The following is a 26,813-nucleotide window of genomic DNA, read 5'->3' as shown; positions in this document are numbered from 1 at the left end:
TTGGTCCAGTGGCAAGGATTACCCAAGATGACTGGAGACCAGCTCTGCTGCACGGACCTAGTGCGCACACATATCGCAGTGTGGGCTGGCTCGTGCTGCCCGTGGGCCCTCACCTCTTCTGGGCCCTGAACTCACGCCTCTCCTGGGCCCCGGTCACCTCCATCTAGAAACTCTTGCTGCTCCTTCACCCCTCCTGCTGTGCCTGCCCGCACTACAATCAGCGACCAGTCTTCGCAGCCGTCGCCCTCCTGCAGTGGTATGCCACCACACGCTGCTCCCTCTGATGGCCCCGGCCTGCTGATGGTCTTGCAGGCCAGGACCACGGCAATTTCCGGGCCAGGCCGGGCCGCCGCAACCTGCTCCCTCTAATGCAGCCTTTCATTCACAGTAATCAAATCTGTAGGTGCCCACCAGCCATAGATACTTCACTGTCATCAAAAAAGGGCAAATGCTTCTCTCCAGCTTACCCAAGTTGGCTTCTTTCTGCAAAGTATTGCCTGGAGTGATCGAGAGAATATTAGATTGCCAATATGCCTGCTGCATTATGAGATGCACCAGAAGACACAGCGGTCTGATCCAATTTGGACCCCACTTCCTGGTTTTCATTGGGAGTGCTTGATGGCTCTCTTCAGCTGTACGACACAACGTGAACTGTGTACTAATGTTAATCTAAGATGCCTGTCAGCGAAAAGTATCAGGAGAAAAAGTGAACAAAGACTCTATTCAATCTCTTTGATCTGAACGCATCAAACGGTGCTTTTAATTTTTAATAAATGTTGAAGCTGGTTTCTCAGTTGTCTTACTGTCATTGTCGATGTTTAATTTGTACAGAATACAAACAGATGGTTTATCCAATCCACCCATCTGATCAGGTGTGCAATAAATCACAGTTATGAACACGCAAAGCTTGTAACCTCCTGTCTTTGTTCTCATTTCCAGGACAATCATAAATTCAGGACTGCGGTCGATCGCACCACGAGCATTTGCCAAAAATCCTCACCTTCACTACATGTAAGTCACGCCGAGCTTAGATTGGGTTTATAGAGGGTTAAGAGTCGAGTGTTTAAATTCAAATGCGGGGTTAATAAAGATTACTCTGTTCTGCGATCTTACTCGAGAGACCTGAAACGTCAATGGCACACAATCTTAATTCTTTTTCCTTAAATTAACATCCTTATGATGCACAGGAGTTTGAACAAGCTCAGAAAGATTTGTGAAGAAAAGACCTTCGAGGTTCTGCAAGCTTGTTTGCGCTATTAAAAAAAAAATGCTAGTGTAAGAAAATGGAATATTGTTTATTTATGAACAACAGGGCAACTCTAACTTATAGATATTCTGCAAGCATCTGCAGTTTCACAAGAAAGGTTATGATGATGTGAACATTTCACGTCTCTGCCAGAGAAATACTCAGCCTGAATTTCAAAAGCCAAATGTTGATTACCTTCCATTTCTTTGCAAAAGAATCATAGAAAATTACGACACAGAAGGAGGCCATTCAGCCCATTGTGTCCGTGTTGGTCGAAAGAGAGCTACCCAACCTAATCCCACCTTCCAGCACTAAGTCCGTAGCCCTGTAGCTTAAGGCTCTCTAAGTGCACATCCAGGTGCTTTTTAAATGTGATGAGGGTTTCTGCCTCTATCACCCTTTCAAGCAGTGAGTTCCAGACCCTCACCACCCTCTGGGTGAAAATGTTTCCTCATCTCCCCTCTAATCCTTCTACCAATTACTTTAAATCAATGCCCCCTGGTTATTGACCCCTCTGCTAAGGGAAACAGGTCCTTCCTATCCACTCTATCTGGGCCCCTCATAATTTTATGCACCTCAATTAAATCTTCCCTCAGCCTCCTCTGTTCCAAAGAAATAATACCAATCAGTCAGCAAGGATGAGGAAAAATGTTTGAATTGTAGCCTGTGCGGAACTTGCATTGAGACATTACCTTGATGCTTGTATCAACTGGTTTTTGAAGGGAAGTGACTTGTTACTTGCAAGGGATAGATGTGACCCCTTATCAGGTAGATTTAATTGTCTAAAATTATGTATTCAGTAAGGTGAGAACGATGCTGTGAAATGGAATATTTTTTTCCTTTTTCCTCCTGCATTAACATCTTTCAGGTCAGGAATCATGTGAGGAAGACTCCAGATTTTACTCTCTAACTACACCAGCACTGGCCACTATTTCACCTTGACAACTCATCTCATTCGCAGCTCCTGTTATTGGTGAAAATGTGCTCCGGGTCAAAAGGCTTTGGTTTCCTGTTGTGGCAGACAAGTACTGCAGTATGTGCGGGGAATGCCTGTCTGCCACCAGAGGCCTTTACACTTTACGTGGACGCAGGAGCTATGCTCGTCTGCTGTTACCTGTATCTCCTGAGAAGACATGCACGTAAAGAGATCTGTTCTGTTTCAAATGCCCTGCTTTATTGGAAAACATCTTAATTGCTGTAGAAAGTCAACTGTCTTGCTATATTATGATCGGCAATAATTTGACAAAGACGGATGTAAGGTATGCCCCTGTGAGTATGCTCACAGGCTGGTAGAGCTGTTGAGTTGTGAGTGGCTTAGCCAGTCACGTGATGTTAACAAGACTCAATAAAACCCCAGCCAGTTGGGTTCAGGGCATCCGCGATGAGGCAGGCGGTTGTGAGCCGAGTGGATGAACTGGTAATGTGTAGTGTGATTGTTAAACCTTTGCTAATAAACCAACTAGTTCTTAATAGCAATGTGTTGCTATGAATTCTGAAGCAAATACATTACAGCGGGGCCTGGAGTTGCTGGATTTGGGGAAGTGGGGGTGGATTTTTGGACGGAGGAGGGTAATCACAATGTGACATAGGAAGCAGGTCATCTGCTTGCTTCTTGATTAGAAGCCGCTTAGGAAGGATATATTGGCCTTGGAGGGAACACAGTCGAGCATTACCAGAATGATACCTGGACTCCAAGGGTTAAGTCATGAGGAGAGATTACACAAATCAGAGTTGTATTCCCTAAGGTTAAGGGTGATTTGATCGATGTTTTCAGGATAATATGGGAAACAGATAGGGTAGATAGAAAGAAACTATTCCCGCTGGTTGGGGAGTCTAGGACTAGGGGCATTGTCTCAAAATTAGAGCCAGACCTTTTCAGGAGTGAAATTAGGAAACGCTTCGACACACAAAGGGCAGTGGAGGTTTGGAACTCTTCTCCGCAAATGACAATTGAAGCTAGATCAATTGTTAACTTTAAATCTGAGATTGATAGATTTTTGTTAACCAAAGGTATTACGGGATATGGGCCAAAAGCAAGAACATGGAGATAAGTCGCAGATCAGCCATGATCTCATTCAATGGCGGAACAGGCTCGAGGGGCAAAATGGTCTACTCCTTTTCCTATGTTCCTAAAATGTGTAATGGAGCAGGGAAAAAATAACTGCTCAAAAGCAACAAAAACACAAAATATAAAAACCTCTAATGGAATAAAACCATATTTCCTTGAAGTATATTTCTGTCAGTTCTTTAATGGCAGAATTGAAGCATAGTTTGTGCCATCAGGTAGAGACATCATCGGATAACGCATCCATTGGGAACAGTCCGACACATAGAATCATAGAAACATAGAAAATAGGTGCAGGAGTAGGCCATTCAGCCCTTCGAGCCTGAACCACCATTCGATATGACCATGGCTGATCATGCAACTTCAGTTGCATTCCTGCTTTCTCTTCATGCCCTTTGATCCCTTATAGCCGTAAGGGCCACATCTAACTCCCTTTTGAATATATTTAACGAACTGGCCTCAACAACTTTCTGTGGTAGAGAATTCCACAGGTTCACAATTCTCTGAGTGAAGAAGTTTCTCCTCATCTCGGTCCTAAATGGCTTACCCCTTATCCTTAGACTGTGACCCCTGGTTCTGGACTTCCCCAACGTCAGGAACATTCTTCCTGCATCTAACCTGTCCAATCCCGTCAGAATTTTATATGTTTCAATGAGATCTCCTCTTATTCTTCTAAATTCCAGTGAATATAAGCCGAGTCGATCAAGTCTTTCTTCATATGTCAGTCCTGCCATCCCGGGAATCAGTCTGGTGAACCTTCGCTGCACTCCCTCAATAGCAAGAATGTCCTTCCTCAGATTAGGAGACCAAAACCATACACAATATTCAAGGTGTGGTCTCACCAAGGCCCTGTACAACTGCAGTAAGACCTCCCTGCTCCTATACTCAAATCCTCTCGTTATGAAGGCCAACATGCTTTTTCTCTTCTTCACCGCCTGCTGTAACTGCATGCCAACTTTCAATGACTGATGTACCATGACACCCAGGTCTCATTGCACCTCCCCTTTTCCTAATCTGTCACCATTCAGATAATATTCTGCCTCCCTGTTTTTGCCACCAAAGTGGATAACCTCACATTTATCTACATTATACTGCATCTGCCATGTATTTGCCCACTCACCTAACCTGTCCAAGTCACCCTGCAGCCTCTTAGCATCCTCTCACAGCTCACACCGCCACCCAGCTTCGTGTCATCTGCAAACTTGGAGATATTACACTCAATTCCTTCGTCCAAATCATTAATGTATATTGTAAATAGATGGGGGCCCAGCACTGAACCTTGTGGTACCCCACTAGTCACTGCCTGCCATTCTGAAAAGAACCCGTTTATTCCTACTCTTTGCTTCCTATCTGCCAACCAGTTCTCTAACCATGTCAATACATTACCCCCAATATCATGTGCTTTAATTTTGCACACCAATCTCTTGTGTGGGACCTTGTCAAAAGCCTTTTGAAAGTCCAACTACACCACATCCACTGGCTCTCCCTTGTCCACTCTACTAGTTACATCCTCAAAAATTCTAGAAGATTTGTCAAGCATGATTTCCCTTTCATAAATCCATGCTGACTTGGACCGATCCTGTCACTGCTTCCCAAATGCGCTGCTATTACGTCTTTAATAATTGATTCCAACATTTTCCCCACTACTGATGTCAGGCTAACCAGTCTATAATTCCCTGTTTTCTCTCTCCCTCCTTTTTTAAAAAGTGGGGTTACAGTAGCTACCTTCCAATCCATAGGAACTGATCCAGAGTCCATAGAATGTTGGACAATGATCACCAATGCAGCCACTATTTCTAGGGCCACTTCCTTAAGTACTCTGGGATGCAGACTATCAGGCCCTGGGGATTTATCGGCCTTCAATCCCATCAATTTCCCTAACACAATTTCCTGACTAATAAGGATTTCCTTCAGTTCCTCCTTCTTGCTGGACTCTCGGTCCCCTAGTATTTCCTTAGTGAAGACAGAACCAAAGTATTTGTTCAATTGGTCTGCCATTTCTTTGTTCCCCATTATAAATTCACCTGATTCTGACTACATTTGTCTTCACTAATCGTTTTCTCTTCACATACCTATAGAAGCTTTTGCAGTCAGTTTTTATGTTCCCTGCAAGCTTACTCTCATACTCTATTTTCCCCCTCCTAATTAAACCCTTTGTCCTCCTCTACTGAATTCTAAATTTCTCCCAGTACTTAGGTTTGTTGCTTTTTCTGGCCAATTTATATGCCTCTTCCTTGGATTTAACACTATCCCTAATTTCCTTTGTTAGCCACGGTTGAACCACCTTCCCTGTTTTATTTTTATTCCAGACAGGGATGTACAATTGTTGAAGTTCATCCATGTGATCTTTAAATGTCTGCCATTGCCTATCCGCCGTCAACCCTTTTAGTATCATTTGCCAGTCTATTCTAGCCAATTCACGTCTCGTACCATTGAAGTTACCTTTTTTTATGTTCAGGACTCTAGCCTCTGATTTAACTGTGTCACTCTCCATCTTAATGAAGAATTCTACCATATTATGGTCAATCTTCCCCAAGAGGCCTCGTGCAACAAGACTGCCAATTAATCCTCTCTCATTACGCAAGACCCAGTCTCGGATGGCCTGCACTCTAGTTGGTTCCTCGACATATTGGTCTAGAAAACCATCCCTTATACACACCAGGAAATCCTCCTCCACCTTATTGCTACCAGTTTAGTTAGCCCAATCTATATGTAGCTTAAAGTCACCCATGATAACTGCTGTACCTTTATTGCACGCATCACTAATTTCCTGTTTGATGCCATCCCCAACCTCACTACCACTGTTTGGTGGTCTGCACACAACTCCCACTAGCTTTTTCTGCCCTTTGGTGTTCCGTAGCTCTACCCATTAAGATTTCACATCATCCAAGCTAATGTCCTTCCTTACTATTGAATTAATCTCCTCGTTAACCAGCAACGCTACCCCACCTCCTTTTCCTTTCTGTCTCTGCTTCCTGAATATTGAATACCTCTGGATGTTGAGTTCCCAGCTATCTGCGCAGTAAATTCATCCACCTTATTACGAATGCTCCTCGCATTGAGACACAGAGCCTTCAGGCTTGTTTTTTTTTAAACACACTTTGTCCTTTTAGAATTATGTTGTAATGTGACCCTTTTTGATTTTTGACTTTGATTTCTCTGCTCTCCACCTTTCCTTATCTCCTTTCTACCTTTTTGCTTCTGCCCCCATTTTACTTCCATCTGTCTCTCTGCATAGATTCCCATCCCCTTGCCATATTAGTTTAAACCCTCCCCAATAGCACTAGCAAACACTCCCCGAGGACATTGGTTCCAGTCCTGCCCAGGTGCAGATCTCTTCGTGATCCGTTAGCCAATGGTTATGTGTTGAATGCTGACATATATCAGGATATGGGAGCAATCCGTGAGAGATTTGTCAAGGCTGTGTTGTATTTCTGTTCCATACATACGGGCATAAAATTATCTGTGTGTCATATCAGGCTTTCTCTGATTGAACATTGTACAACACAATTGTTCTTTTGCAATGAGGTCATGATTTATAATTAGGGCTGCATAATCCATCAGGCTCTGTCATTCCCTCTGCTAATCTGGAACCTGTCTCTGATCAGTTCTAACAATGAAATTAATTACCTGTCAAAATACATAGAAACATAGAAAATAGGTGCAGGAGTAGGCTATCCGGCCCTTCGAGCTTGCACCACCATTCAATAAGATAATGGCTGATCATCCCTTCAGTACCCCGTTCCTGCTTTCTCTCCATACCCCTTGATCCCTTTAGCCGCAGGGGCCATATCTAACTCCCTCTTGAATATATCCAATGAACTGGCATCAACAACTCTCTGCGGTAGGGAATTCCACAGGTTAACAACTCTCTGAGTGAAGAAGTTCCTCTTCATCTCAGTCCTAAATGGCTTATCCCTTATCCTAAGATTATGTCCCCTGATTCTGGACTTTCCCAACATTCTTCCTGCATCTAATCTGTCCAGTCCCGTCAGAATCTTATATGTTTCTATGAGATCCCCTCTCATCCTTCTAAACTCCAGGGAATACAGGCCCAGTCGATCCAGTCTCTCCTCATATGTCAGTCCTGCCATCCCAGGAATCAGTCTGGTCAACCTTCGCTGCACTCCCTCAATAGCAAGAACGTCCTTCCTCAGATTAGGAGACCAAAACTGAACACAATATTCCAGGTGGGGCCTTACCAAGGACCTGTACAACTGCAGTAAGAGTTCCCTGCTCCTATACTCAAATCCCCTTGCTATGAAGGCCAACATACCATTTGCATACTTCACCGCCTGCTGTACCTGCATGCCAACCTTCAATGACTGATGAATCATGACACCCAGGTCTCGCTGCACCTCTCCTTTTCCTAATCTGCCACCATTCAGATAATATTCTGCCTTCGTGTTTTTACCCCCAAAGTGGATAACCTCATATTTATCCACATTATACTGCATCTGCCATGTATTTGCCCACTCGCCTAACCTGTCCAAATCACCCTGCAGCCTCTTAGCGTCCTCCTCACAGCTCACACCGCCACCCAGTTTAGTGTCATTTGCAAACTTGGAGATATTACACTCAATTCCATCATCCAAATCATTAATATATATTGTAAAGAGCTGGGGTCCCAGCACTGAGCCCTGCGGCACTCCACTAGTCACTGCTTGCCATTCTGAAAAGGACCCGTTTATCCCGACTCTCTGCTTCCTGTCTGCCAACCAGTTCTCTATCCACGACAGTACATTACCCCCAATACCATGTGCTTTGATTTTGCACACCAATCTTTTGTGTGGGACCTTGTCAAGACGAGGATCTGAAGCTGAGACACTCAACATGGGCTGTCCAATTACACTCTCTAACCTGTGAGGCTGACAGAGCTCACTCAACCCTCCTGGATAAACATTTATCCTCCGATAACGAGTTCAACAAGGCCTCGGATTTCAGTTGTCTGTTTGGTGCAGAAGTGGAACGTGCTTTCTGGCTGCAATATAATCGGCGACAAAAGAGGATCAATTTCAACTAAAGTGGAGATGTGCGTTTGTGCAAAGTTGACCTCATAGGACTTCATTTAACCCTGAACTGGCATTCAACTCCCGCAAGCACACAGCAGGATGCTAATGCTTTGGCCCTGGACTGATAAGTGAAAGATTTTTTATTCGCACCACTTTCTACCAGTTAGACGGTATCTTCATTGGAATTTGGCAGTCAGCTTGCTTGGAGCATCATCAGAAGGATTGGATGTCGATGCTGGCTCGATGGGTCAAGGTGGGACCAATAACTGGCATTTCCACTGCTACTGGGAAAGAAATAGACAACAGATTGTCGATAAGATTGCTCTGGACTGGTAGATGTTAATGGTATGCAATCACCCAGATGCACCCAGAAAGAAAGAAAGACTTGTATTTTAATAGCGCCTTTCACGTCCTCAGGATGTCCTAAAGCGCTTTATAGCCAATGAAGTACTTTTTAAGTGTAGTCACTCTTGTAATGTAGGAAACACGGCAGCCAATTTGCGCACAGCCAACTCCCACAAACAGTAATGCGATAATGACCAGTTTTAGTGATATTGGCCAGCACACTGGGAAGAACTCCCTTGCTCTTCTTCATAATAGGTGCCATGAGATCTTTTACGTCCACTTGAGAGAGCAGAAGGGGCCTTGGTTTAACGTCTTACCCGAAAGACAGCATCTCTGACAGTGCAACACTCCCTCAGCACTGCACTGGAGTGTCAGCCTTGATTTTTGAGCTCAAGTCTCTGGAGTGAGACTTGCAGTACTTGTACAGTATGGGGTTAGTCATAGAGGATTACATAGAATTACACAACATATACGGCTCGGAAACAGGCCATTCGACCCAGCCAGTCCATGCCAGCGTTTATGCTCCATTCGAGCCTCCTCCCGTCTTTCCTCATCTAAATCTATCAGCATAAACCTCCATTCACTTCTCCCTCATATGCTTATCTAGCCTCCCCTTAAATGCATCTATGCTATTTCCTTCAACCACTCCCTGGAGTAGCGAGTTCCACATTCTCACCATTCTTTGGGTAAAGAAGTTGCTTCTGAATTCCCTATCTGATTTCTTGGTGACTATCTTATATTGATGGCCTCTGGTTATGCTCTTCCCCACAAGTGGAAACATTCTCTCTGTATCCACTCTATCAAAATCTTTCATAATTTTGAAGACCTCTATTAGGTCACCACTCAACCTTTTTTCAAGAGAAAAGAGACCCAGGACCCGAAATTCACCATCCCCGAAGGGACGGCTACCGTGGTTGGATACTTTTCTCTCCTCGAGCCATATTCAGCTTGGGGAGGATTTCACCGGTGTTCACTTCTGCCGGAAGCAGCACAGTGAAGCTACTGTGACGGTAAGTTTCCAGCGGTGAGCTCAGCAACGCGCGGGCCGCCGGAAAGGGACTACCACAGCAACATTCACCGAGGAAACGGTCGGACTTTTCCCGGCAGTGTCCCCGCGAGGTTTTCGATGCGGTGCTCGAACGCGACACCGTTGGGGCCCTTTGGTAGGCAAAAATTTTTATTACTTATTATTATTGTTTCATTTTCCAGCAAGCATCCGCAGTGTTTATCTTTTGATATAGTTTTATTAATTATTGTTTTTATTTCATTTTCCAGCATGCACAGTATTTAGCTTTTGATATCGTTTTATTAATTGTTTTGGTTCCATTAAACCTGCTGAATGCTGCTCAGAGGTTTGCACATACCCCTGTACTTTTGTACAACCTTCAGGTCTGACTCTGTAGTGGAGCCCTGTGGGCTGCAGAGACCTGCCTGGCAGGGTTCACCCTGAGGATGGGAGGAGTGTTGGCAGGGCGACACCTGGTACACCTGGTCAGAAGCAGGGCAGCACGCAGGAGAAGGCATCGCCATCAGCACCGTGCAGACAGGCAGCGGGCAAGGGAGGCAGCAGCCATGATTCGTTCTTTCTGCGCCAGACCAGTGTGCCCGCCGTCTTCACCGGCCCGAATCAAGATTGCTGTTGGCTGCTTGGAGCCAAGGGATATCCCCTGTAAACTTGGCTGCTCACTCTACTGCGGAACAGCGCCAGAACATGCATACAAAGACGCTCATTGTGCCACCAATGCATCATCGAGCAGTGCATAGGCATTCTTAAGCAGAGATTCCAGTGCCTGGACCATTCTGGTGGCACCTTGCAGTATTCTCCTCAATGGGGCTCCATAATTGTCGTGGTCTGCTGCATGCTGCACAACCTGGCCATCATGAGCGGACAGTCACTGGAGGTCGAGATCCCCGTCGCCCCAGAGCTAGGAGGCGTCGACGTCGCGGCACCCTGGAAGGGCTGGGTGCAGACTGGCCAGCACCCACCTGGGAGGGTGTGTCCTCACACATGGAGGTGCCTGACACACCACCCCCCCTGCAATCTCCCTCCATGCATTATATACTGCCTGTCTGCCAGGTCTCTCCACGTCAGGAAACAGTATTTTTCTTCTGTCCTCCACACCGTCCATCAGCGTCTCCAGCTCCATATCAGTTAACCTGTTGGCTCTCCTTGCACCTCTTACACCAGCACCTTCCAACCTCCTTCCAAACTCCTTCCCCACTCAGAGCCTTGCTGTAAACTCTGGCCTTTAAAAAGGCCAGGGAACAGCCGGCTCATTAGAAACCCTTACCTGCATGCTGAATTTCTCAGTGGTGATAACGCTCAAGTTAAGACGGCCACATTGTTGAAAAATCCACTTTGGAAGGGTTCACTCGCGCTGGAACCCATTTGTTCAGTTTTGGAGCTGAATATGGGGTGGCCCAACCACGAAAATATTTTGGCGCGAGTGGGCACAAAAAGGTGGGGGGAGCACCTGCTTTTCAGCGGTACTGAATTTCAGGCCCCCAGCCTGTTCATCATTTCCTGATATGTATACCCTCGCATTTCTGGTATCATCCTTGTAAATCTTCTCTGCACCCTCTCCAGTGCCTCTGTAGCCTTTTTATAATATGGTGACCAGAACTGTACGCATCAAGTGTGGTCTAACCAAAGTTCGATACAGGTTTAGCATCACTTCACTAGTCCGGTACATGCAGTATACTGTGACCCAGGTGCACCAAGCACCTGTACAGTGTAGAGTTTGGCAGCTACACTGAACAACATCCTAAACGCACACGTGTAACAGGAACTTTCTGCAGTTCGCACAACAGATTGTTGATAAACACTTTAAAAATTAATTAGCTTAAAGGCATGTTTATACATGCCAAAAATATAACCAGCTTTAACAGTTTTTCTGTGTGTTGAATATTATGTCATGAAGATGAGGGCTGAAGGTGTTGGGCACTGAATTACTTCCTGTTAACCACCACAAGAACTCTGAGACAAAAACAAAATACCGCGGATGCTAGAATCTGGAATAAAAACAGAAAATGCTGGAAATCTCAGCGGGTCAGGCATCGTCTGTGGAGAGAGAAACAGAGTTAATGTTTCGGGTCGATGACCCTTCGTCAGAACTGGAGAGTCTTCGGAAAGAACAAGATTCTTAACAAGCACTGAAAGGGGGAGGGGGGAAGAAAGAACAAAAGGGAGGGTCTGTGATAGGGTGGAAGACAGAAGAGATTAGAGAGACAAAAGGGATGATGTGCTTGCATGGGAAGGTGCCATGGGAATGCTGGAGAGATTCGAGAAACAAAAGGAATGATGGGCTGAATTGAAATGGTAATGCCAGGAGTTAGAAAAACATTGGTCAAGATAGGGTGTGAATGGCGGGATAATGACCAGCTGCCATTAGAGACAAGGGGAAGAAAAAAACAGGCTCGGGGTGGCGGGGGGGCGGGTGGGGTGGAAAGTGAGCCAAAGATTGGCAGCGGTTACGCTCTGAAATTGTTGAACTCGATGTTGAGTCCAGAAGGCTGTAAAGTGCCTAAACGAAAGATGAGGTGCTGTTCCTTGAGCTTGCTCTGAGCCCTGGTGTAGCGCGGGTTGCCGCGGTAACCGTGTATCACCCTGAGTGCAATGTTCCCTCGAAGATGCGCGCGGGTGCGCTGCACTCTTGAAGGTGCCGCGCAGGCCGCTCACAGGCTGTCAAATACCACGCGGTCTCGGCCTCGTACTGCGCAAAGAACATTTAAAGGTGCCGCGCGTTGAAAACACTGTCCGCGCACAGAAACAACATTTCAGAGGGAACATTGCCGGCGTGTATATCTCGGTCCTGTCTGAGTGGTGCTCCTACTGAAGCAGAAGTTTCATCCCCACATTTGATCGCCTCAAGGCCTCCCTTGTTGGGATTATCCAAAGAAGTGCCAATTAGTGGAGAATTATGGCTAAAAAGTGAGAGTGGAATTGGGTTCCTGCAAACATCGCCGTAACTCATGAAAGACAGTGTCAGCTATCCAAAGGAAAATGTAATAGCACGTTTATTAATAATGCAACAGAAATAACAGGCAAATAACAAATACAGAAAATAAACGATGGCAATCTGTTGACAGACCAACAGAAATCTGATGACATTGCAACTCCCTTGGGTTTGGGAAAAGCTGAAAGCTAAGATTTAGATTGCAGCTAAAATTAATATTTATGTCCAACTTGTATCAATGTTAACTGCTTAGTAAGTGTGTAAACAGAATGGGTGTGTTTATGTCTTATGGTCCCAATCCACCAGCGGAAATATGACTGGGGACGACTGCCCACCCATTGAGGGCTGCCCTGACCCTGGCCCACTTCCTGGGGTAAGATACATTAAAATATTGATAGTGCCAGTGGAACTCCCACCTCAGCTGGGGAGGGAATGAATTGCTGGTCCCTGTTGGTGTTGGTGGAGGGCAGGTGGGAGGGGACAGCTACTAAAGATTTTTAAAGCCGCCAGTTTCTCATCATGCTGGCTCCTGTAATGTTCTGCAATTGATTGCATTGTCAAAAGTAGTGTTTAAAAAAAAAAAAAAAATTTACGCACTCGTCCAGCCCCTGTGGCCCATCATCATAGACAGTCCCTCGAAATCGAGTAAGACTTGCTTCCACTCTAAAGTAAGTTCTCAGGTGACTGTACAGTCCAATATGGGAATTACAGTCTCTGTCACAGGTGGGGCAGACAGTGGTTGAAGGAAAGGAGAGTCTGGTTTGCCTGCGCTTGTTTTCTGCTCTCGGTGATGAGACTCGAGGTGCTCAGCACCCTCCCGGATGCTCTTCCTCCACTTAGGGTGGTCTTTGGCCAGGGACTCCCAGGTGTCGCTGGGGATGTTGCACTTTATCAAGGAGGCTTTGAGGGTGTCCTTGTAACGTTTCCTCTGCCCACCTGGGGCTCGCTTGCGGCGTAGCACCTGTGGCCCATAGCAACACTGGGTAACAGGGCCACATAGGTGTCCTTGCTATGCCCGTGATCAAATATACCTGCCCATATGTTATGCGCCTAATGTTGCTTCCACCAGAAAATGTCGGAGGTACTGCGGGTGAGCAGGGAGCCGAGGGAACGACTCCCCGCCTGATTTTTGTGCTTCCACCGAAGAGGAAATTTGATTAAGATCTTTATCCCACTCCGGGCATTAATTGTATCTCATGTATCATTTGGTAGCTAATGAGTTACCGTGTACGGGGTAGAACGTGTAACCTACCGCTCATCATTGTGAATCTTACATTCACCCCTCAAGCCATTCACACTTGACATCATCATTAATGCAATAACTAAACTTCAGGTGCTGAACATTAATTTTTTTTTAACGTTGATTAGATTTCTTGTAAGAAACTCTTTGATGTATTTTTCCAAAATATTTTCAAATTTCATAGGAACGTAGGAACAGGAGTAGATAATCCATCGCCTCGAGCCTGTTCTGCCATTCCATTAGAGCATAACTGATCTGTACTGCAATTCTATTTTCCTGCCTATGCTCCAAATTCTTTGATAGCCTTGACTAATAAAATTCTATCAATCTCACTCTTGAAAACTCCAGTTGTCTCAGCATCGAAAGCCATTTGGGGGAAGAGAGTTCCAGATTTCCAGTACCTTCTCTATGAAAAAATGTTGCTTGATTTCATTCCTAAATTGTAAGGTTACTCCCCATTGTTCTGGCTTCCGTTACCAGAGAAAATAGTTTCTCTTATCTATCCTATCAAATAACTTTATGATTTTCCACACCTTGATTGGATTACCTTCTAAACTTAAGGAAATACAAACCAAGTTCATACAACCTGTCCTCATAGTTGAGTCCTTCAAGCCCTGTATTGTTCTAGTGAATCTGCGCTGTAACCGCTCCAAGGCCAATATATTCTTCAAGAAGTGGCCACAACTGAAGACAGTACTCCAGATGACCACGGCTCTGTACAACCAAAGCATAACCTCCTCACTTTTTATTCCAACCCCCTTGAGATAAAGGCCAACTTACAATTAGCCTTTTTGATTACTTTCTGTACCTGTGCACTAGCTTTTAGCAATTTGTGTTCCTAGACGCCCAAATCTATTTGCTCCTAGTCTCTCATCATTAAGAAAATATTCCGTTTTCTCTTTCCCTGATCTCAAGCGGATGATCTCACAGTTCCCCACATCGAACTCTATCTGCCAGTTTTGTGCACTCGCTTAATCTGTCTGTCCCTTTTTAACTTCCATCTATACAACTTACTGTGCCTCCTAGCTCAGTGTCAGCTGCAAACTTGGATGTACAATGCTATTGCTTCACCCAAGTCATTGATTATGGTGAAAAACTGAGGCCCGAGCAAAGATCGCTGGGGAATACCACTTGTCACATCCCGCCAATCAGAGTGCATTCCCTTTATTCCTACTTTCTGTCCCCACCTGCCAACCATTTATCCACCCACGTCACAAACTTAACTGCAATTCTGGCCACTTTCATTTTTGCTAATAATCTCTTGTGCAGAGACGTATAAAATGTCTTCTGAAAGTCCATGTAGACAACATCCAGAGGCACTCCCCTATCTACCATGTTAGTGAGCTCCTTAACAAATACAACCATATTAGCCTGACATAGCCTACCCTTCTTTGATCAGCGTTTTCACATAAGTGCTGCTGTTTTGGGCAAAACGTGGCACATTTTAACTTTGACCTGAAGTTTGAAACAAAACTAGAAAAAGCATCAAAGAATCTGACCAAAACGTTCTGTCCCTTTAAGGACTGAACACCACTGTCCCATTTGTTCAGCCACTCCTTCTTTGATATTGAAATCTAGTCGATTGGATTGGACGTCTCCATAATCCAGGTCAGTGATTGGAATGTGGACAGTTACAGCAGGAGCAGTAAGGTCGGGGCGAAGGAGTGGCGATAGATTGCAGAGCGATGTGATCGGGGCCCAGGAGAGGCGTGAGTTCGGGTCCCAGAAGAAGCATAGGTCCAGGGGCAGCACAGGCCAGCCCACACTGTGATAGGTGTGCGCACCAGGTCTGTGCAGCAGAGCTGGACTCCGGTCGTCTTGGTTAACTCTTGCCACTGGACCAAGACCAAGCTCTGTCAAGCCCGTGTGGTGGCTGGTGTGCAACGGCCATCAGACATTAAAAAATCCACGCACGTGCATCTTCCACCCTTCAGGATGTAGTTCTCAGACCTGGAATATTAGGGCCTTCATTGAATCACCTGTGAAATCATTGAACTCATTCCTTTTCGGCATGGAAACAAGTCATCCTCGATTCGAGGGACCGCCTCAGAAGAAGAAGATATTGAAATCTGATTGGGGCTATGCTGGTTTAGTCCTTGGTCAAGGTACTTTGATGATGCCATGGGTTAGGATGAACAGCAATAGAAACAGGCCAATATTTGATAAAACAGCCTAAAAGATGCAATATGATGTATAAGTTTGGAATTAGAACCCAAGTAATGCACTTAGGTTCACACTGGGTGTTTCAGCAAATTCAAGAGAATGTTAGGTAGACTTTTTGCCAGAGAAAACAATCGACGGATATGTGAGATGAGTAATGTGTGATATTCTTTGAACTTTGAGAGCAAGCTGATGGAATGCTGTGCTCACTCCCAATTCTATATGCTCCTATGTCTTGCTGAACTCGAAGATTGATAGGCTCATGCTACCACTCACCCAGCACAAGACACCGGTCGTCCTGAGGTTTGGTGCAATGCGCTGAGTTCGTGTCATCTTTCTGCACTGAAAGATCCATGGACCAATTCTCCAAATGCCCAGCCCAATCTCAATGTGGCAAGATCACTCAAACATATGCCTGTTATTGCTGAGATAGCTCATTCTGACCTTACACATTAGCCAAATCTTGAATTGGAATCCGAGCCAGGAGAAATATGCGCTTTAAGCAGAGATGATGAAGTGCGTCTGATGTAAGACAACGCTAGAGTTGTAGCTTTTTAACCAGTAATTTAGATGAATTTGCGTAACCGGCCTCTGCGTTGCAGCTGATGCCTGTGCTAGGCAGTGAGTGCACCCTTCACTTTGTGAGCAATCACAGAACAGGATGCTTCTATGACTGGCTCCATAATGATTTTTGCAACCCATGGCTGATTCAGGTCCTGAACCAATCAGATATTAGAGAGGCATTAGCGCTGTGCCTGACACTAATAATAAAAGTAACGTGAGAAAGTCTCAAAGAAATTAGATAATGATTCAGATTTTCTGGCAGGTTTAGTGAGAAGCACAGATCGATCAATAGATAACGGAATGTTCAACTTGGAGATCCTTTATCTGGAGTGTTCCTGCAGATAATTCAACGTATTTTGCAGGAATTAATCATATTATTTTAGTGCTTATCCAGAGAAGAAAAAGGAGATAAAATTGGACTAATCTTTGGCTTAATTCCAGTGCTGTAAGCAGAGGGGGTTATTGAGCAATGTTAAACCCACTGTATCAAGTCAGGCTGCAGAAAGAATAGCAACCTGTATCGAGACATAGATGAGAAATTTCTGCCTTTATTTCGAGCATTGCTTTGTAATAGCTATATGTAAAATGAAAGCTGGCTTTTCTTACCCTTACCACATGTCAAAATGGAGGTCAGAAGCCCATTGTCTGCAAGATCCAAACCAGGTTTTTTTGTTCAAATCCGTGTAAAGCACTCAAGACATAGGGGGGCTTTGTACTTGGTGCTAATGAAATTATTTACAGCAGGTATGAGAGACCGGTCTAATGTGCACTAATGACACCTGCTGATCGCCACCCCATGCAATGATTTGCCAAATGTTATCTTTTTAACTAGGAATGGTCAAACAATAGACTTTAGAAGCTTTAGGATTGTTCAGCTATAAGAGAATGCCTTCATGTCTTTAGTTATTATTGGAAATCCAAACTTCATCGGGGGAACGGGAAGTTTGTATTACCATGTACCTCGTGAGGGTCTGTGATTCTTTCATCCAAATCTGTTGCTTAGGAAGTTGTGTAACAAATTTGTTCCGATAAGGCTTTTTTAACTCCTTTTAGATCCTATCTTTATTGTTTTCTAGTATTGTGCTCTCTATCCTGCTGTCTCTCTGCTTCTGCACATTAATCAACCTGCAAAGAAACCTATTAGTTTTAAGTTGTGCACATTAATCTGACTGAACAATACGTTCCACCTTTTGAAGCACATGTTTTCTCAATATGATCTCCAGTGGTTGATAACATGATTAGGGGGAATTGACCTGTGTTGTAATCATAGAATCATAGGAATTACAGCACAGTAGGAGGCTATTCAGCCTACAGTGGTGCTAACCTTTAAACTGGAGCAAATTACACTAATCTCATTTCTCTGGCTCCTTTCATATTTCTATTTAAATACTTTATAGTGGCAACTTGGCTCAGAAGGTTATGGGTATAAGCCCTATTCTGAAATTCAGAAGCAAAGCTTTCGATGATTTACTATAACTGACTTACTATATATGATTTCCACATGATCAGCTCCGCTGGGCAGGCCACACTGTTCGCATGCCAGACACGAGACTCCCAAGCAAGTGCACTACTCGGAACTCCATCATGGCAAATGAGCCAAAAGGTGGGCAGCGGAAACGTTACAAGGACACCCTTAAAGCCTCCCTGATAAAGTGTCCCCACTGACATCTGGGAGTCCCTGGCCAAAGACCACCCTAAGTGGAGGAAGTGCATCCGGGAGGGCGCTGAGCACCTCAAGTCTCAACGCCAAGAGAGCGCAGAAAACAAGCGCAGGCAGCGGAAAGAGCGTGCGGCAAACCAGACTCCCCACCCCTTCCCTCAACGACTATCTGTCCCACCTGTGACAGGGACTGCGGTTCTCGTAATGGACTGTTCAGCCACCTAAGAACTCATGTTAAGAGTAGAAGCAAGTCTTCCTCGATTCCGAGCTACTGCCTATGATGATGATCAGTGAGACTTCATGGGTAGATTCATTGTTTGATGTTAGTCGTGGCTTAGTGATAGCAATCTTGTCTCTGAATCAGAGTGTTGTGGTTTCGAGTCCCACTCCAGGAACCTGAGCACAGAATCTAGGTTGTTACTCTTCTTCTTAGGCAGTCCCCCGGAGTCGAGGATGACTTGCTTCCACACTAAAATGAGTTCTAAGGTGACCGATAAGACCAATGCGGGACCTACAGTCTCTCTCACAAGTGGGACAGACGGTGCTTGGTGGGACGGGTGGGTGGGGTGCTTGATTTGTCGTGCGCTCCTTCCGCTGTTTGTGCTTGGCTTCCGCGTGCTCCCGACGAAGAGACTCGAGGTGTTGGGCGCCTTCTCGGATGCTCCTCCTCCACTTTGAGCGGTCTTGGGCCAGGGACTCCCAAGAGTCGGTGGGATGTCGCATTTTTTCAAGGATGCTTTGAGGGTGTCCTTGAAGCGTTTTCTCTGCCCTCCTGGGTAAAAATAATGCAGTACAGAGGGAGTCCGGTTCTGTCTTTCAGATGCCCCGATCTAAACCAAGGCTCATAGCACTATTTCAAGAGGAGCAGGGAGTTCTCCTAATATTCTGACGAACATTTCTTCCTCAACCTACACCATTCACAACAGATTATCAGGTCACTCATTCATTTGCTGTTTGTGGGATCTCATAAATTGGCTGTCGCTTTTACCTACAAAAGTAATCCATTGATTGAACAGTTTTGAGATGTCTCGTGGATGTGATAAGGTGCTCTATGTATGCAAGTATTTTTTTTTCTTTCTTGTCCAATTTCTTTTTGAAAGATGTTATCGTCTTCGCCTTGCTAGCCACTTGTGGTAAAGCATTTCAAGTTCTAAGAACCATCTGTGAGGGAAAAAATATATATTTTACCAACCACACTCAAAAGCCTGGTGAAGTTTTTACTTTGACTCCTGTTTGATCCCTTGTCCTTTTGAATGTTTATCTCCAGTTATCGCTCTTCCACATCCTTTTAAGATACTCCTGTTGTCCCATTTATTAAACATCTCTTTCATTCCCTCACTTTCAAGTATAAGATGGTTCATTCAACTCTGTGGCCCAGCCCCTCACTGACTTCCCTTTTACGCCACATGTGTTTATCTAAGGCCTTGCTATTTACTTTCCTGTTGACTGCCAGTCTTCTTTTACATTTCCTCTTCGGCTTTCTAATCTACCCTTTTGCTTCCCTTTTATACTTTATGATATTTAACAGTTTTATTTCTGTATTATCCCCTTCATATTTATTATGCCCTTTGATGCACACCATTTACTTCTAGTCTGAATGTATTAACCGGTATCATGTCCATCTCATAGTTAAATATCTTCCTCTTATGTTCCACTATTTGACTATTTTTCTGCCCCCAACCACTGAATCAGCTTTAATGCCACTAAAATGAGCAAATTTCCAATCCAACATTGGTCAGCCATGATCTTATTGAATGGTGGTGCAGGCTCGAAGTGCTGAATGGCCTGCTCCTGCACCTATTTTCTATGTTTCTATGTTTTTATCTTGGGCCCCTCTTTTTTCTTTCTTCTATTTAAAATGTCAAACTACTTATGTTCTGGTTAATATTTCCCAAGTGTTCTTCCTCAGGTCACTAACTATTCTGCTTCATTACCCAGAACCAGATCCAGCATGAAACACAGAAATTTACAGCGCAGATAAGTTGCTACTTAAGAGGTTACTCGCGGGATTGGGGGTAATATATTAGCATGGATAGAGGATTGGCTAACTAACAGAAAACAGTGAGTCAAGATAAATGGGTCATTTTCCGGTTGACAAACAGTGACTAGTGGGGTGCCGCTAGGGATCGGTGCTGGGTCCTCAACTATTTACAATCTATATTAATGACTTAGATGAAGGGACTGAGTGTAATGTAGCCAAGTTTGCTGATCATAGAAAGATGGGTGGGCAAGCAAATTGTGAGGACACAAAAAATCTGCAAAGGGATATAGACAGGCTAAATGAGTGGACAAACATTTGGCAGATGGACTATAATGTGGGAAAATGTGAGGTTATCCACTTTGGTAGAAATAATAGAAAAGCAAATTATCATTTAAATGGAGAAAAATTGCAAAGTGCTGCAGTACAGAGAGACCTGGGAGTCCTTGTGCATGAAACACAAAAGGTTAGTATGCAGGTACAGCAAGTAATCAGGAAGGCAAATGGAACATTGGCCTTTATTGCAAGGGGGATAGAGTATTAAAGCAGAGTAGTCCTGCTACAACTGTATACAGGGTATTGGTGAGACCACGCCAGGAGTACTGCGTACAGTTTTAGATTCTGTATTTAAGGAGGAATATACTTGCATTGGAGACTGGTCAGAGAAGTTCACTAGGTTGATTCCAGAGATGAGGGGGTTGACTTATGAAGATAGGTTGAGTAGATTGGGCCTATACACATTGGAGTTCAGAAGAATAAGAGGTGATCTTATTGAAACTTATAAGATAATGAGGGGACTCGACAAGGTGGATGGATTCAGAGAAGATATTTCCATTCATAGGGGAAACTAAACTAGGGGACATAGAATAAGGGGCCGCCCATTTAAAACTGAGATGAGAATAAATTTCTTCTCTCAGAGGGTTGTAAATCTATGGAATTCTCTGCCCCAGAGAGCTGTGGAGGCTGGGTCATTGAATATATTTAAGGCGGAGAGAGGCAGATTTTGAGCGATAAGGGAGTCGAGGGTTATGGGGAGAGGGCAGGGAAGTGGAGCTGAGTCATGATATTGAATGGAGGAGGAGGCTCGAGGAGCCAAATGGCCTACTCCTGCTTCTACTTCTTATGTTCGTATGAGTCAAAGACAGAGGATGGGAATTTTAAGACCAGGAGCCAATGTAGATCAGCGGTCGGTGAGGCAGATCTGGTGTGGGAGAGGATATAAGCAGCAGGGTTTTAGGCAAGCTGTCGTTTAGGAACAGTGGAGCAAAGGAGGCGGTACAGGAGCACATTGGAATAGTTGAGTCTGGAAGAGATGAAGGTAAATTTGAGGGTTTCAATGGTGGCTGGGCTGAGTAGGGCTGGACGCAAGCGAAGCTATCAAAGTGAAAATAGGATGCGATTTGAGCAGAGTGTAAATTTCATCCTCGATTTCTTTCCTGCTATTCAATGATTTATAATGTATAACTCAATGGAGGCAGACTCTGTCTGAGCACTACCATCAGTAAGAACATTGCTTTCAATGGTTGCAATCATGTACTTAATAAACCAGCCGACCGCTCCTCCCTTCTTCTTTTTCTATCTCGCCTGAAAACTTTATAGCCAAGAATATTTAGTCCTAATAATGGTTAAGCAGGCGGCATGCTATTCCACTCGCCGCAAGGTGCAGGGTGTGATTCATAGGAGCGACTCTGTCTGATAAAGAACACCATCTGTAAAGTATGCACCTGCAAGTATGCTCACTGGTTTTCAGAGCTGTTGCCATATGCCATATGCATGGAGCCTTTCCTGTGCCTGAGGTTGACGGGACTGGCTCTGCAAGGGCCGGGCGTGGAGTTCATCCTCTCGGCTTACGCCGATGACATGCTCCTCATGGTCGAGGATCCCGTTGACCTGCAGAGGATGCGTGAGTGCCAGGAGATTTACTCGGCCGCATCCTCCGCCAGGATCAACTGGGAGAAATGTTCCAGACTCCTGGTGGGTCAGTGGCAGGTGGACTCCCTACGGGAGGAGCACAGGCCTTTTGCCTGAAGCATGACCCATCTTCTCTATCTGGGAGTCTACCTTAGCCCCAACGAGGAAGCCTGGCCGGCGAACTGGCAAGAGTTGGACGGCAAGGTCGCCGCTCGCCTAGGGCGCTGGACAGGACTGCTCCGAGTGCTGTCCTACAGGGGTCGAGCGCTAGTCATAAACCAGCTGGTGGCCACTATGCTGTGGTACCAGCTGGTCACTTTGGCCCTTCCCCCTGCGTTTGTCGCCAAGATACAGAAGAAGCTGGACGGCAGTCCTGACGCCCCCCAGGCTCACAAACAGGAGCTACGACACACAGCTCCTGTTTGTGAGCCTGGGGGGCGTCAGGACCGCCGTCCAGGGGCTGCCTGTCTTTTACCAGGAACTCATCAGGGTCTGGAACAAAGTCTCCACCAAGCGCAGCTCTCCACCATCTGGAGTGGCGCTGTCCTGCAGGAGCCGCTGCTCAGGAATCCGTACCACCACGACCGCGGTTTTAGGTGGCAGGCGGACGAGAGGGCTGTGGCAAGCAAAGTGACCAGGATCAGGGACTTGCTCGATGGCGGAGGAGCAGGCTGGATGGCGCCAGATATGTTGGCACGGCGCCTAAATTGGGCCGACGTTAGCCGCACAGCCGATCCCATCGAGTCGCTAAAAACAGCTCTGGGCCCTGACTCGTTTAGGTACGTCGAGGAGGCTCAAGCACGTGGGGAGATCCCATCCGAACTGACCCCTGTCCAGATGCAATTCCTCATCGGCGCCAAAATCCGAAAACTCCCTCGGGAGCTGGCGCCTCACAACTTGAGCCGCCTCGGGGCAATCCCCTCCGTGCCTTTCAGTTCTGCGCGGAGGGGTTTCCTGTACGGGCTGCTCCTGCACACTCTCAACCTTGCCATCCTTGTCTGCCGTCCGGACACGCCATGGCGCACCATCTTGCCGTCTGGAGGAGGTGGGGGTCCCCGATGGAGTGCACTCTACGCGAGAGTCCTCCCACTATTTATCGGGGACTTGTCCTGGAGGGTGGTGCATGGAGCAGTCCCAAGCAACAAATTTTTAATTCGGTTCACGGGCTCCCAGGCCGCCTGCAATTTCTGCGGTCTGGAAGAGTCTGTGTTCCACGTTTTTATGGAGTGTGCGAGGTTGCAGCCCCTGTTCCATTATTTAAAGGGGCTGCTCCTCAATTTCTGGTTGCACGTCAGTCCCACGCTCCTGATCTTTGGGCACCCTGTGCAGAGGGGAGCGGGTAGGTCCGAGGGCCTCCTCGTAGGACTGCTCCTGGGCATTGCCAAGGAGCCATCAGCCGGTCCAGGCAGCGGGCGGTTGAGGGGGTCGTTCAGCCCGACTGCCTGTCTCTCTTCCACGCGTACATCTGACCCAGGGTGTCCTTGGAGATGGAGCACGTGGTGTCCACCAGTACGCTCGTGGCCTTCCGCGAGAGGTGGGCACCGGAGGGACTGGAGTGCATCATCACCCCCGGCAACCAAATTTTAATTTGGATTTTATATTTTTTAAAGTTTAATTTGTTTTAATTGTCGGTTTCAGTGTCCTCCTCCCCTTTTATAGGGGCACTTGTAAAAACTATGATTTTAGTGCCCAAAAAAGAGCCTTGAAAAATATTTGGAGTGTCCCCCAGATTGTGGGGCACTTGACTTAACTAGTTAATTTTGTCTCCTATCAAAAGAGTTGTAGGGCTGTTGCCATATCCCATATGCATGGAGCCTTTCCTATGCCTCTTGCGGAAGAGGTTGACGGTACTGGCTCTGCAAGGGCTGGGCGTGGAGGTCGTCCTCTCGGCTTACGCCGATGACATGCTCCTCATGGTCGAGGATCCCGTTGACCTGCAGAGGATGCATGAGTGCCAGGTGATTTACTCGGCCGCATCCTCCGCCAGGATCAACTGGGAGAAATGTTCCGGACTCCTGGTGGGTCAGTGGCGGGTGGACTACCTGCGGGAGGAGCTCAGGCGTTTTGCCTGGAGCATGATCCATCTCCTCTATCTGGGAAACTACCTTAGCCCTGATGAAGAAGCCTGGCCGGTGAACTGGCAAGAGCTGGAGGCCAAAGTCACAGCTCGCCTAGGGCGCTGGACAGGACTGCTCTGAGTGCTGTCCTACAGGGGTCGAACGCTAGTCATAAACCAGCTGGTGGCCGCTATGCTGTGGTACCGGCTGGTCACTTTGGCCCCGCCCCCTGTGTTTGTCGCGATGATACAGAAGAAGCTGGTGGACTTCTTCTGGCACAACAGGAAGCAATGGGTCTCTGCTGCAATTCTGAGTGTCCCGCTTAGGGAGGGCGGTCAGGCGTTGGTGTGCGTCAGCACTCAGGCTGCGACTTTCCGTCTTCAGACTCTGCAGAGATACCTTTACGTTGAGCTCCCACCTAGATGGTGTGTGCTGGCGATCTATTTCTTCGGCCAGCAGTACTGCCTCAATTATGACTCGCAGCTCCTGTTTGTGAGCCTGGGGATCATCAGGACCGCCGTGTAGGGGCTGCCTGTTTTTTACCAGGAACTCATCAAGGTCTGGCACAGAGTCGCCACCAAGCGCAGTTCTCTCCCGTCTGGAGTGGCGGCTGTCCTTCGGGAGCCACTACTCAGGAATCCGTACCTCCACGACCGCAAGGTGACCAGGGTCAGGGACTTGCTTGATGGTGGAGGAGCGGGCTGATGGTGCCAGACGAGCTGGCACGGCGCCTATACTGGGCCGACTTCCGGTGCGTGGTCAATGCCATCGAGTCGCTAAAAACAGTGCTGGGCCCTGACTCCGTTAGGTGTGTCGAGAAGGCTTAAGCACGTGGGGCGATCCCGTCCGAACTGACCCACGTTCCTCATCGGTGCCAAGCCCCGAAATCTCCCTCGGGAGCCGGCGCCTTACAACTTGAGCCTCCTTTGGGAAATCCTCTCCGTGTCTTTCAGTTCTGCGCAGAGGGGATTCCTGTACCGGCTGCTGTTGCATTCTCTCCACATTGCCATCCTCGTCTGCCGTCCGGACACGCCATGGCGCACCATCTTGCTGTCCGGAGAGGGCGGGGGTCCCCAATGGAGTGCACTCTACGCGGGAGTCCTCCCTCTATTTATTGGGGACTTGGCCTGAAGAGTCCCGTGCAATAAGTTTTTAAGTCGGTTCATGGGCTCCCAGGTCGCCTGCAATTTCTGTGGTCTGAAAGAGTCCGTGTTCCACATTTTTATTGAATGTGCGAAGTTGCAGCCCCTCTTCCAATAGTTGAAGGGGTTGCTTCTCAAATTCTGGTTGCACTTCAGTCCCACACTCCTGATCTTTGGGCACCCCCTGTGCGGAAGGGGGTGGGCAGATCGGAAGGCATCCTCACAGGACTGCTTCTGGGCACGGCCAAGGGTGCCATCAGCCGGTCCAGACAGCGGGCGGTTAAGGGGATCGTCCAGCCCGACTGCCTGCCTCTCTTCCGTGGTTACATCCGAACCTGGGTGTCGCTGGAGATGGAGCACGCGGTGTCCACCGGTACGCTCGCGGCCTTCCACGAGAGGTGGGCACCGGAGGGACTGGAGTGCATCATCACCTCTGGCAATCAAATTTTAACTTGAACCACTTGTCCAAAGTTTAATTTGTTTAAGTTTGTTGGTTTTAGTGCCGCCCCCCACCCCCACCCTTTTAGCCAGGGGGCACTTGATTATTGTTTGCAACAAAAGAGTTGTCGAGCTATTGCATTGTGAGTGGCTTAGCCAGTCACGTGATGATTACAAGACTCAATAAAACCCCAGTCAGTTGGGTCTCGGTCATCCACGTTGAGGCATGCAGTTTTGAGCCTGGTGGATGAACTGGTAATGTGTAGTGTGATTGTCAAACCTTTGTTAATAAACCAACTAGTTCTTAGCAGCAATGTATCGCGATGAATTCTTAAGCAAGAAACCATGAAGCAAATACATTACACCATCTTTCTTCCATGAGTGCAAAACACCGAGTGTTGGGAGAAGCTCTAAACTGTAACAGGCAAGTAACCCATAAAGAAGTATTGGGCTGGATTTTCGGATCTTCTCTGCTGCATTTTTCACCCCAGAGCGGTGGCAATGGCGGGGATGAGGTGTTCTGAGCGAGCAGCCACCCCCCCAGCGCCTCGGATCCGGCAGCACCTCCCGGGAAAACTGCACCAGTGTGCAACGTCCCTAGTTGCAACGCCGGTGTGAGTTTTGATTCTTGCCCGGCCCGTATGCCCCAAAGCACGCCTTCAACTGAACGCCTGGGAAATCAGGGCAGTCCAATCATCCCGTCGGCGAAGAGGTGAGTAATGGATTCCTAAGGTAAGTGTGATTGTTTTTTCTTTCAATTTAGTTGTGGTGGCATGGGCAATATTTTGGGAATGTTTTTGTGGGGAGTTTTTAGGTCCCCCAGCAACCCCGCCCCCCCGCCTGCCCCCCCTCCCTCCCCCCCCCCCCCGACGTTTCTCGGCGTGCTCCCAGCCCAGCTCTTTAGTTCGGGAGTTTCCCATGCTAACGCCCAAGAGAGATGTTCAACTCCTCCCTTAGTGCTGCGCCCCCTGACTCAGGGCCCAGCTGTCCAAACTTACCTACTGAGGCGCAAAATATACCCAGGCGCTAACTTTCCCCC

General features: G+C 46.7%; 1 protein-coding gene across 2 annotated transcripts in view; it reads left to right on the top strand.

Annotated features, from left to right (window-relative positions):
* LOC139227587 (NT-3 growth factor receptor-like) overlaps positions 1–26,813 on the top strand; it is a 636,555-nt gene that overhangs the window by 2,412 nt on the left and 607,330 nt on the right. For both annotated transcript variants that reach the window (XM_070858451.1, XM_070858450.1), the window contains exon 2: positions 940–1,011. In XM_070858451.1, coding sequence (XP_070714552.1) covers positions 940–1,011 — 72 coding nt within the window. The remainder of the gene's footprint in view (positions 1–939; positions 1,012–26,813) is intronic.

The sequence above is a fragment of the Pristiophorus japonicus genome, chromosome 17 (assembly GCF_044704955.1).
Source record: "Pristiophorus japonicus isolate sPriJap1 chromosome 17, sPriJap1.hap1, whole genome shotgun sequence".
Classification (NCBI taxonomy): Eukaryota; Metazoa; Chordata; class Chondrichthyes; family Pristiophoridae; genus Pristiophorus; species Pristiophorus japonicus.
The sequence above is the reverse complement of the archived record's forward strand: the minus strand, read 5'-3'. Positions and strand labels throughout refer to the sequence as shown.